The 13,152-nt window shown below is 33.2% G+C and overlaps 1 protein-coding gene and 1 pseudogene across 1 annotated transcript; one reads left to right on the top strand and one right to left on the bottom strand.

The window, feature by feature from the left end:
* Positions 1 to 3,167: 3,167 nt before the first annotated feature.
* LOC103865987 lies at positions 3,168 to 6,983 on the top strand (annotated as a pseudogene).
* Positions 6,984 to 7,614: 631 nt separating this feature from the next.
* LOC103865570 lies at positions 7,615 to 12,867 on the bottom strand. Its single transcript, XM_033289990.1, has one exon. It carries the CDS (start codon positions 11,925 to 11,927, stop codon positions 11,766 to 11,768), a length of 162 nt encoding a protein of 53 aa, XP_033145881.1. The 5' UTR covers positions 11,928 to 12,867; the 3' UTR covers positions 7,615 to 11,765.
* Positions 12,868 to 13,152: the final 285 nt, after the last annotated feature.

A 13,152-nucleotide genomic window follows, 5' to 3' on the forward strand; every position in this document is an offset into this window, starting at 1 on the left:
AAAAACATAGAGTATACGGCCATCTTTGATTCTTCGTGCATTGTCATTGTAAACGTATATAAAGACACATATATGCGGATGCGATAATGAATTTGTTTAGTTGCTCAGTTACGCAAGTGTTTTTAACATATAGCATTTGTTTCCATTCTCTACGTGTATATATGCATTATTGTTATGTATAGACATTATTTATATAATAAGTACATGATCTAGCATGATTAATGGTGACTTAATCTCGACAAGGAAAACAAATAGTGACTTAATCTTTACGTATATTTCTTTTAGAGTGCTGCACAAAGACAAACTGATTAAACAAAGTCATGTTGATAATGATTCCGTCACTTTCTATTTTGTTTCTCCAATATTCTCTTCTCTGTATTGTACCTATGTAATTGTATACACACTTATACCAAATTCTGTAAGAGTATCTTATGTTTATTCTCTCTCAATACCATAAAATAAATAAACCAATCATTGGGTGCTGTGAATAAATCAAACAGGCACACCCTATTTTGAGGTTTATTTATGGAAATATATAATATATCTCCTCTAGACCCTAGAATCCACTTATTACAAACTTTTGTCTTTGGAAACATATCGGATTTTATCATGTACATAAATACTTTATTCACAAAGATATAATAAGATCATACGTTGCGGATAGCGTGGAACTCTCCTCCAAGGCAAATAATTGCATGTGTACATGTACCGACGTGTTGCCAAATTGATCACTTCTTGTCGCAATAGAGAGAATTATAAAATGCTCCCGTCAACTTTTTTTTTCATAAGACCCAAATATGTGGTCTGACGTAACGATGTAAGCTAGTGGAGATATAATGAGAAAGTGACAATACAAATAAAGTAAAGAAGTTTTATCATTTGGGGCTTCAGAATATGGAATCAGCCAAACGTCTTCCATCTCTTATCGTTTGCTTTAGCTTACGAGGAGGATTTAAGAATTAAAATCCTATAACCATGGATACAATACGTATATCGTGTCAGTTCTCTAGTTGAAAAAAGTTGAAAGATCTATCATGCATGGTTTGATAACCAGTATTTACCATGCATATAAGGTCATAAAATTGTATATTTATTGATTTCTATAGCTACCAAGGAAAATATATACTTCATTTACGTAAATTATATTCTATGATCTATCATGCATGGTTTGATAACCAGTATTTACTTACTCATATAAGATCATAAATTTTGCTTAACTGACCTGTACTAGAACATAGATCACCCATCATTTTTCATGACTATGCCATAAGCTCATAAATACTATAGTCAAATAAATAATAAAAGCTCTATTAGACCACGCAAAAATTGTTTTCCCGTAAAATCCTGAGTAGCAATACAAAGGAAAACGTCATTTGAAAACCAATCCAAAAATTTACTAGTTAAGTCTACCAAAGGCTGGCCATTGGTGACCAATCATTCAAATATCTTCGTCCTCTTGGATTATAAAACGTTTTTCCTTGGTTATTTGGATTATAAAACTTTGTTTTAGCCTCAATTTTCAAAAAAGGTTTTTCTTTACCTAGAAATGTATTTGGAATTTTCTGAGTCTAATTAATATTAGAGAAAAGGTATTATATATATATATATATATATATATCAATTTAAAGTAGTGTCCATACGACATTTGAACGATCAATTAGTCTACTTAATCAAAATGGAAATCCAACTAAGATGGTATGTCATTGCTCACTACGAATATAAATCGACAAATATTAGATTAATAACTAATAATAATGGTGATAATATGAACTAGGATAAGACCCGCGCCTTGCGCGGAATTAAATTATTATTTTTATTATATTTTGGAGAATGAAACAATAGTTTGGCTTCATATGGATTACGGGTGTTCAATCCGGATATCGGGTTGGTTTCGGTTCGGTTTGGTTTTTTCGGTATTTAGTTAGTAAAATATAACTACTATTCTAAATCCATATTTACTTTGACTTTAGTCTTTCACATACTTTTGAAAGATTTCAACTGGACGACTAAATTGATCAGCCAATCTTATTGCTTTAAATCATTAGTGTTTATATATATATATATTATTTAGTTTGAATATTTATTAAATAAAAATTCATATGCGTTATATTTTATGATCATTTGTAACTTATTATAACAAAAAAATAATCTATTGATCACAAAATTTTCAGAGTGGGAATATTCAAATTTCTAATAATATATAGACTTTTTGAAAAATTCAAATATAACATATAAGAAAAAATATAAATGTTTTTATTATATATTTAATGTGATTTTTTAATATCTTTCAATAATATAAAATTAAAAAAAAGAACTAAGATACCAAAATTGTTATCAAATATTTATTATTCATAATAATTAATTTTCATATATACGTTAATCATATTAGGTAATTTCGTAGCTTCTAATTAAGGAAAGTGCAAAAAAAATTTTGGTAGATTATTTATCAATTCGATAGTTAGTTTAATAAAAAATATAATGTAAGTCAAGATGGACCAACCTATTTTTCTAAGAATAGTATATTTTATATAATTATTTATTAAATAAGAATTTATAATCATACGGTTCTATGATCGTTCATATCGTTTTATAACAAAATATTTAAATCATCGATAACAAAATTTTCAATCTGAAATCTTTAATAAGTTTATAATTTATAAATGTTCTTGAAAATTCATTGAAAGTTTTAATATTAAAATATTTATGTAATCTTATGGTATATAGTGTTTAATATATATATATATATATATTTTATTATTAAATGATATTTTTTACTCATATGGTTTTAAAATCATGTGTATCTTCTTATAATAAAAATGTTAAACCATTGATCATTAATTTTAACATAATAATTTTAATAGTTTTAGTCATTTATTGTCGTTTTTAAAAATTCAAAATATAACATATACGAAAAAATCTAAATTTTATTTTATAGCTAATTTGATTGTTTAATTTATTTTAATAATATAAAATTAAACAAAAAATGATGGAGGAGATATACATTGTTATCAAATCTTTATTATTAAACTCATTAATTGTCATATATATATTAGTCATTTATGGTAATTCCGTAGGTTTTATTTAAGGAAAGAAAATATCATATCATATCATTATATCATATAGTTTGACCAACTTATGTATCTAACAACATATAAAAATCGAATGTGAACCTACTTATTTTTCAATTGAATGTAATTGACTATCTAATTGAGTGCCACCTATGCATTGGGGCCTCTTTTAATTAATACAAAATTGAGGTTACATCTTTTCAAATGTTCCTTAATTAATATATAAGGGATTAGGTGATCGGTTGCATTGCAAAATCCAATCAAAGGCCACCCATCCATGTCTCCTTCATGGAAGTGGATCTGGCAGCAGAAAAATACAAGAAACTCGGCAATTAAATAAATGCAAATTTTTAGTGGATATCTATTTTGTGGTTGCAAACTAGTGGATATCTATCTTTCTCTCTGTTTTATCGTGGTCGCATTACGATATTGCCACGCAGACGATGTACCACGAGTCTATAACTCTCACTTGTTAAAAAGGGAAGGTATGTATCAAATGAAACAATCGTACATAAAAATAAGTATGGTTAGACTTCTTAATTCATATGATTTTAAATTATGACAATGGTATGAGGGAATACACTTTTGTTTTTGTTATTTAGTAAAATTATTTGAAATAGCTACAATCCATAGGCTGTAAATATCATGTTTCGCCAAATGGTTGTTGATAAAATGTATAACGCTTGTCAGTTATATAAATATCAGCAGAGGATAAACTCTTATAAGTATGTTGTATCCTTTTTCTTGGTTATAAAACTATTTAAGTTTTTAGAAAAAAAAACTACATACTAGACAATATGAACGTATGGTAACACGTATGATATATGTTGATAGGCATTTGATAACTAATGTTAAATGGCGTCCGCAGAAAAGTTGGGTTTATGTCCCGAATTTGAAAAGGGTTTGGATTTGGAATCTCGTGGTTTTGACTTATACATCTGCGTGAGAGATGATTCATCTTTCGTCAATCATCGTTGTTGGGGACAGGCCGATCCTGACGTTTGGAAAGTCTAAAGCATTACTAAACAAAATAGTTTTATTCATAATATTTGGTCATCATGCCTACTGGCCAATAAGGAGAGACCCATGCACTTTAGTTTGAACCGATTTGACTCGGATCCGCATATTTATTTACTTTTTTTTTTTTCATATTTATTTACTTGCATATTCTGTTATTCTTACAGGAAATTACATGGTCATCTAAATACACAATTTTATGTTTAGTTTTTTTATAGCCGCTGCCCGTGAGTAAACCGTTATATAAAAGTTCAAATTTCATACAATTACAGATTTTATGTAAAATACAAAATTTCATACTTAGATTTCCATATCTGTGAGTAAACCATTATACAAAACTAAAAAGAAAAACATATCTCTACATGTGTATTAGTAACAACTAACAAGCAATATTTTTTGGGTCAAATCTCTACGCTAGGTGTAACATATTGAACTCAGTTGATGGCACAATACTAAAAAAACATAAACAAAACTGAATTCGGAGCACTTTTGTTGTTTATTCACTAAACTAAAAGCATTTTAATCAAATTAACATAAAACATTCAAAGGAAAATAAAAAATAGTAGAGGGCACGTGACCCGTTACCGTAGGCGTCCGTCCGCCCGTGATTGAACTTGTCAAACAATTTGAGCATGAAAAGCCCAAAATCATGTGCTGTATCGCATGGTAACTCATGCCTTCCGACTTTTTCAATTCGTTGAACTCAGCTTTTGTTTCAAAACGATAAGTCAGGTTTAACCAAAAAAGACTACACGTCAATCCATCAATGCTATTTTGTAAAATGGTTCCCTGGTATGTTTATTTAGAAGCTTTGTTTTGTCTGAGTGGATTTTCTTATTTGGAAACTGCCCTGTTTTGTGGTTGTGTTTATGCAGCCAAGAAGCCGACAAGGCAATGGGCTGCTTGGACGCATCAAGAAGAGGAATGTTTCTTCACTGCGCTTCGTCAAGTTGGAAAGGTATCACCATTTGAAGTTGAATGGGTTTTAGCCTCTCTTTTTTTTTTTGGTTATATGTGAGTGACATTCTTGTTGTGTTGAATTTTGCAGAATTTTCTTAAGATTACTTCTCATGTCCAAAGCAAAAACAAGGATCAGGTTGGTTAATACAACTTTGGGGGTTTGTTTCCTTCGCACTAGTGTTTGCTTTCAGAAGATTACTTTTTGTGATTTTCAGGTTGGGCATTACTATTGTCGTCTAGTCAGGCGTATGAACAAGCTTTTGGGTCCGGAACTGAGTCTTGAACCCAAAGGACACTAATGCTGCAATGCTACGATGGTACATTTCTTTTCTTCTATGGATTATCATTAATAAATGATGAACATTACTCTCTGTGAAGTTGTCTACATATAACAAGCTGTATCAAGCTATGAGTACTTAAGTAGGCAAGATCACAGTCGTTTAAGGGTTCTCTTTGCCTTAAAAAATATTTTGTAGTATGAGAATGCATTATCATGTGTCTTGATCTTAAATTTATCATTAGGCTCTTCTGTCTAAAGTAGACATGCTTTATCATGTCTCTTGCAGGTGGTCGTTACTGGAAAAGCATAGCTGCAAAGCTTCAAAACTTCACCTCAAACCCCGGAGATTCAAGCTATTCTTAGAGGCCTTGGTTAGTTGGCAAATGAAAACTTTGTTTTAGTCAAATCCTATGTGTTCAAACTTTTTTTTCTGGCAGACCCTTTTGCGTTAAGGAACACCAATTGCTGAAAGACAGTAGAAACAGCACAAGTAAACGAGCTTGCCATGGAGAAACTTTTTCTTCCGCCTCCCTTGAAAACATCTCAAGTCATAGCAGGGAAAGAGGATTGGATAACCGTCTGTTGAAAATGGTTCTTTGCGACAGCTAAAATGTTAAAAAGCTAGGGCCGGGAAGATCATCTACCAAACATGGTGATAGCTTAGGTGTTATAGATAGTGAATGTGTGGATCCACCCGCCACTGAGGGTTCACATTGCCTTCTTCGAGATGCCTCGTTTGCCTCTGACTCTTTTGATGCTGCAATTGCTGCTCATATACTAAGACACCAGAACAAGCCGCCAAGTGCTCTGCTACAAGTTCCCTCTGGCTCTTCATCTATTTGGGGATGATGAAGATACACATGATGCCTTCTCCTTCCAAAAGAATCGTCTTGCAGGCTCCTCCAAGTTGGCTTATGTTGCTTCTCCAGGAGGTGGAGAGCCTTCTCATTTAGAGGAGGTAAACTATGTTAATCACAAAGTACTTACATGATGATTTTACAGTTTGTTTATGAGTCAATACTTTTGTAACTCTCTCTTATTAGGCTACATCTGGCGATGAGGGGCCTTGTAACCTTCCTGATCAGCAGAGAGATCCAATGGAAGAGGGTCCAACTACGATCAATTCTCCAGGGAAGAAGACCCTTTGTGGGTTTGCAGATGTATATTATTGGGTAAATATCTATATGACTCAGCTTCTTATTGTTTCAAAATGAAAAAGAATATATATATATATATATTCAAAGACGGTTGTTCTACTCTTTGCAGCCGGACTCATTAGGACCAATGGATCTAGACATTAGATCTTCAAAGTATACTGAAGATTTGAACCTCAGTGAGAGAGCCTCGATGGTTTGAGGCGTCTGATAGCGACCAGCCTTGATGCGTTTCAAAACTGTTCGCTTTTTGGGTTTGACAGCAAGAAGGATACGTCTAACATGGTCTAAAATGGAGCCAAAGTAAAAAAAACATGGGGTCAAAATGTTGATAATTGAGAAAGAAAGTGTCTCTTTCCTTTAAATACAAGAAACTTAATCATAACTAATAGCTTCACTGTACAAAATCTGATGTAAACTTTCAACTCTTTTCTTTTAACACACATTCAATTCTGTGTTGATACATGTTTCTATGTGTTATTTACATGATTAGTTGGTTATGCCGTTTTCATTTGTTATGTTTCCTTTGTAAATAGAAGTAATGGAGTGTTTCAAAAAAAAAAAAAAAAAAAAAAAAATAGAAGTAATGGAAGAGCAAACTAACATGAAAATGGAAACCCAAAAACGTTTGGACATTGATGGTTTAGTGTTATTACAGACGATGAGAAAAATGAACAGGAAACAAAAACCGTTTACACACTTTTGTATTAGTAATAAGCAAATGAGTTCTCGTGTTACTTCATGTTCAAAATCTTTTAGTTGCTAGTTGCTACTAGGACACTAGTTCATTTTCTTAGGTCAAGTTTTCATCTATTCTTGTAATCAGAAATCGAGTTATGTTGACTTTCTGAATCCTGGAGAACTTGCTTCATAAGATAAGACCATTAGTGATTCTAGATATTAAGTGAAAAATCAAAAATCTTCCTTTTAGTGCTAAAGGTCTACAAGATCTGGCAACGAAAAGAAACATATCTACAAAAGTAAATAATCTCATAGAGATATGAGATGACCATGCATGATTACCCCTAAATCATAAGTACATTTGAAAATATTTTTTTTTTCAAACAGGCATCGTAATGCAATCAAAACAACGAATGTCTACATCTCTCTTTCACATACTAGTCAAAAATCTTAGACTGATCTTGACTAAGATCACGTGGGTCGGGCTTTTATAGGTCGTACTGAACTTCCTACGCTGCGTCAGTCTATGTTACTCCACTATCTTTTCCTTTTCTATGGCTGGAAAATTTCAGTATACTCTGAACTTGCAGCCGCACTAAATGATGTGTAAGCGTGTGATAAAAACAGTTCTGCAGAGTACTTTCTTAACGTCCATTAGCAGAGAGTAATATTATCGCTTAGCTGCTTTTATCCATGTCAGCATCACTTCGGTTGTCTTATAAAAAACAGTCATTGAGTGTGATTTGATTTCCTTAATCTTAACCTCGATTAATAGAGTGATGTTATCACTTACTTTGCTTTTGGGTCGACATCACTTAAGACTGACTTTTATATAAGGTGAATGCGTGTAAAAAAACAGTGATTGAGAATAACTTCTTAACCTCAATTAATCTCGAAATGTGGTGATCCGCTTGATAAAAACGATACAGAAAATTAATATGGTTCACTGAAGGCTATATCCACAGACCAAAAAATATTATTGCAAGTGATATCAGATAATTAAAAAATCACAATATATATAAGAGTATTGTACGTTATAAAACCATATCATTAATGGACTTGAGGTCTTAGGCCAAATAAACATAGTTGATGCTATCAGATCAGATTCAAGGTATATCGTATTGTTATTGAAGTCATTAATATGTATATGCATGGATGTTGTAGATGCAGATATATGAACAAAATTGCATATTTTCAACCCTTAAAATATGCTCATTAGTGTGGTTTTACCCAGTATCTAACCAAAAAAAAACAATAATCAAAATATAAAGTAGAAGAAAGAAAAAAAAAAAAAAACAAGTATCTCAGTGAGAAACTATGAAAACGTATCCAGAACTTCCTTTAGCCACATTTCTCATTTTGAGTATTTTTTTTTCAATTAAACTTTAATTATTTCATATAAGTCTAATAATAATACATTACATTTGAGAAACTGTAATTGAGTTTCTCAGCTATGGGTCTGCTCTTATGAGTGCATGTTCATATGACTTTTGGATTTTTTTCATGTATTTTATTATATCTATATATGCTTTAAGTTCAAGATGATTACTCTAGTGGGTTATAGTAATATTGTTGTGCATAATCCAAATTCAAACCTTCATGTGATATTCTGATTATTAAAAATCCAAGGTAAAATTTGATACTTCTCACATGTCATAATCCAAATGGGTAGTCAGTATCAACCCGATTTAGTGTATTACTGACAAGTATTTTATCGACAAGTGACAATAACGGTTTACTAAATCAGTAAGAAGAAATTTAAGCAAAAGAACATCTACGAGTCTATACATTGTTTTCATTTAAAACTATTTATAGAAGGAAAATTCATATCTAGCTACTGGGTAAACATAAGGAAAGAGACTTAGAGAGAGAGAGAGAAAAGAGAGAAACGCGTGGGAGGAAAGCACCGACGTCCGGCGGCGCGTTTGCGCGCGTGCCGGCGCCGGTGGTTCCCTTAGTTGTCGATCCTCGCTAGGTTACCCTCTGTGTGCGTCGATCTGCTGTCCTAACCGATATATTTTCGGATCTGGATTAGGGTTTTATCGCCGGGAGAGAACCGTCTACGGAGGGTTTCAAACGGCGGTAAGCTCCCTTTCTCTGGATTCGTGGTGAGGTAGGACGAGGCTCGTCGCGACAGCTTGTTAGTTTTTTGGGTTGAAATTAGGTTTCATTCCGGGAGGCGGAGGCTTCGTTTAGTTCCGCCGTCGCCGTTCAAGTTTCCGGGGGGTGGAGGCTCTTTTCAGCTCTGCGTCGCCGGCAAAGCTTCCGGGAGGTAGAGGCTCTCACAGCTCTGCGTCGTCGGATCTTGCTCCGAGGGGTGAAGGCGTCCTGTTCCTTGCCTCGTCGGCTCTGGTTTTTCTTCTTCTGCTTAATTTTTAATATTAGTTTATAGGGCCTTAGTGTTGGTCTTTTGGGCTTTGGTGATGTTTGAGTTCCGTGGGTGTTTCTCTCGTTGGAGGTAGAGAGAAGCGACCGTATCAAGTTGGTGATGTTCGGTGAGCCGTGGTTGTTACTCTGGTGTGTGCTCGAACGGTGGTGGTGATGATCTCGCTCCGGCGATTGATCTCGCCGGTAAAGACTTATCTAGAGTACAAGACGGCGGTGATGAAGAGTGTTGGTAGGTCATGGGATCCGGTTTGTCACGGTGAGGCATGTTCCTATAGTGGCCGGTAAGAAGCGTCCGTTCTCCGGCGTAAGTGCTTACGGTGGTGGCGACGTTTGCGGGTTTGCTTCTCGAGGTAGGGCGAACCGCGCGTCGGGTGTTTGGGTTCGAGGGTTTGCTTGGGCCTAACCGGGTTGTTTTGTTTTAGTTGGGCTTTGTGGTTGGGCCTTTTGGTCTTTGTAATTCTATTTGGGCTTTGGGCTGCGGACCTGTTTTCTAATATAATTCAGTTGGAAAAAAAAAATCTAGCTACTGGGTAAAGGAAGTTCTGTACAAGTTTTCATAAAGAAAAGGACAAGAATATAGTAAAAGAATATCACCTAGTTAAAAAAAAGATGTGTTACATCACCTAGCAGAAGAGACGCAGTCTGCGACTCCAAATTTGATGATGTGTTACATTATGAAGCAGAGAAATATCTATCTTTAGGATACAAGACAGTGTCTATTTTTGTTTTCATTCAGTGATATAATTAACATAGAAACATTTATATAATATAAATCCTCAACTTTAAAACAACGAAATTAGTTTTTTAAAATACAAAAGGCCAGAAATTTTTCACGTTTCATCTATTTCAAGTATTTTAGGGCTTCAGGCAGGTATGTTATTTTAGAAGAAAAATAGCATTGGTTTCCTTGGGTTTTGTTGACCAATTATTCAATTTTCCAAGACTACATTTTTAATTAATCTGGAGTATCCTGGTTGTATGAAAGAGTTTGCACTAATTTCAAATAAAAATACATTCCACTGACCATTTTTTCGGATTTTCAAATGACTGTAAACAATCTAAGCTATATCTGCATAGTCACACAAAAAAGTATATTAAGGAGCTTTCAAATCCTACATTTCTTAGCAATCTAAATTTCGTCTGCAAGTATACAACCATCAAGTGATTAAAAAGAATCTTGATTTACGAGAGTAATGCAAAACAACCCTCACTTTATTAAAATATTGCAACACATTATAATTGTTAACCGAAATATTATATAGAAAAAGCACTGCAACCACATCAAATATTAGGCATTGTACGATCATGGTGGTTGTGGTAATCTGCAACCATATTATGTTATGATGGCCACAATCACCGCGACGACTATACAAAGGCCTATGACAATGGTTGTTGGTGACAACTGCAGTGATGGTGGTAAGGATGTAAAATACTAGAAGATAATTTTTACTAATCATTTTAATGTGATTTTTTGTTTGGAATTTAAATTTATGAATTGGGGCATTTGGTGATTTATTTCATGATCTAATGTGTATTCATGGATTCTATTTTGCCTTCTCATAACATTATATTTTTGAAAAAATTATACTCAAAACAAACTTCGCTTTCTATTACGGTATCATATATTTCTACATATGCAGAGTTACTTTGTAACAAATGTTAAGACATGGAGAGTAGGACTGTATGTTTTCATGATTCAAAGGTTATCCTTGCAATACGTGACTAAAGATTTGTTTTGGAAATTCCCGATTCAAGATCAACCGTTACCAATACATACAAGTACAACAGTTCCAGTTTATACCTTGCAAGTATTGTTTTCTCAGCTTTCAAAAAAAAGTATTGTTTTCTCTATAAGATAGAGTGTCTTAAACGTAACTCAGATCTGATCATCATATACAACTGCTTAAAACTAGATGTGTTAGCCATATTTATTTAATTCATCTCAGATTAATAGACGTAAACTGAAGTTACACTTGTAATCACGAATTCAAAGTAACCAAACAAAAATTTACAACCAATATTCAAAAGCTACACACTGAAATCAACAAAACAAACACACAATTTTAACCTTTGCATTTTATGTAGCACATTGATATGCATATATATTATTGTAAAAATATCAAGATGAGAATACAGGATAACAAAAAAAAAACAGTTTACCATGCATTATGCGACTTGGAATTAAGATGGTAACAAATAACTATACGTTTAGAGCAATCAAGAGGCGTTGCGGTCGCTGTTGTTGTCGCGCCAGCAGATTAACATAGCGATACAACGGCGAATGATATAAAACTTGGTTCTTTGTTTCTTCACGACATGGCTGCACTTTTGCCCAAAAGTTTTGCAAGTCTGGCACGTGCTATTCTCCTCTGGTTCCATTGATTGGTTTCCTCTCTTAGTGAGTCCGATACAGTGTACAAACCAAGAAAAAGTGCAAGAAATGGAAGAGTTTGCTTATAGGCTTTGAATTTGTAGAAGAGAGGCAAAGATGGGGTTTAGTTAATATAGTCCTCAAATGGAGGGGACAAGCATTATAAAAGACGCAAAAAATATCCTAGTAATTGTCCAAGCCGACCATACGCCGTGAATATTTACTTTGTTTGTGTTTGCATAATATTAAAAACTATTTGAATTTGTATATTTAAAACAAGGCCTCTCTGACTCCAAAATATTGGAGAATTTTAAGTTTTAAACGTAAATTGTGATGTGAGCGTTAACTGTAAAAGCAACATTTTAATTTTTTTTTTTTTTACATTTTGACCATAATAAACCATTAAAATATCTCTTTAAATACTCATGAATGTTGCACAAAAATAATACTCATGAAATAGATTTACTATGCAAAGTAAACCATGTAGGACTATGAAGAAAAACAAAACACTGACACTGTTGAAGAAAAAGAGTTACACTGTTATGTTATGTCGCTAGGAAAGAAACAAAACAGAGTGCTGCACAGTGAAATCAAAATTAAAAATTTATTTTCTATTTTGGTCGAACTCTAATGTAAGATCAATATATGAGCTACGTAGTAATTGAGGCAGTACCGCATTGGCATGCACCTGAACCTGAGTGGTCGTCCGTGTAAGCCGCGCCCTACCATCCCTGTACGTAAGAACTGTCGTATTCTTTGCAATTTATTGGTTTCGTACTATATATTTACCTTTAATTTACACGCTTATCTGAAAAAAGCTACGTATCAAATTTAAATCCACTCATCTCTATTTGTTTGTATTAGAATGAAAGCGGGGGATGTTATGTTGAACAGTTGCTAGTATGGAACCTGCGCCAAGTGTGTATATATACTACTATAGGATGAACATGTGTAAACGTGCTACAAAACAACTCAAATGTTCTTCACTCCAAAGTTTTTTTTGTAAATATAAAATCACTCAAAGAACTTGCTACAGAATATAAACATATATTGGCATACTTATCTCAAATGGTTGAATATATATATAAAAATAAACTATGAATCAAACTGCCAATCAATAAATAGATAGTGTTAGTCATATAATACAGGAACATGTATAATGTATTGAGAAATATCCTAAAATACGATACACCTTTAACGATGTTTTATAACGGTCTACAAGAAAATATACTC

This window comes from Brassica rapa, chromosome A04 (genome assembly GCF_000309985.2).
Source record: "Brassica rapa cultivar Chiifu-401-42 chromosome A04, CAAS_Brap_v3.01, whole genome shotgun sequence".
In the NCBI taxonomy this organism is placed as follows: Eukaryota; Viridiplantae; Streptophyta; class Magnoliopsida; order Brassicales; family Brassicaceae; genus Brassica; species Brassica rapa.

Excerpts from the sequence above, each read along its gene's own strand:
- LOC103865570 (XM_033289990.1), bottom strand. The coding sequence starts at position 11,927 with ATGGAACCAGAGGAGAATAGCACGTGCCAGACTTGCAAAACTTTTGGG.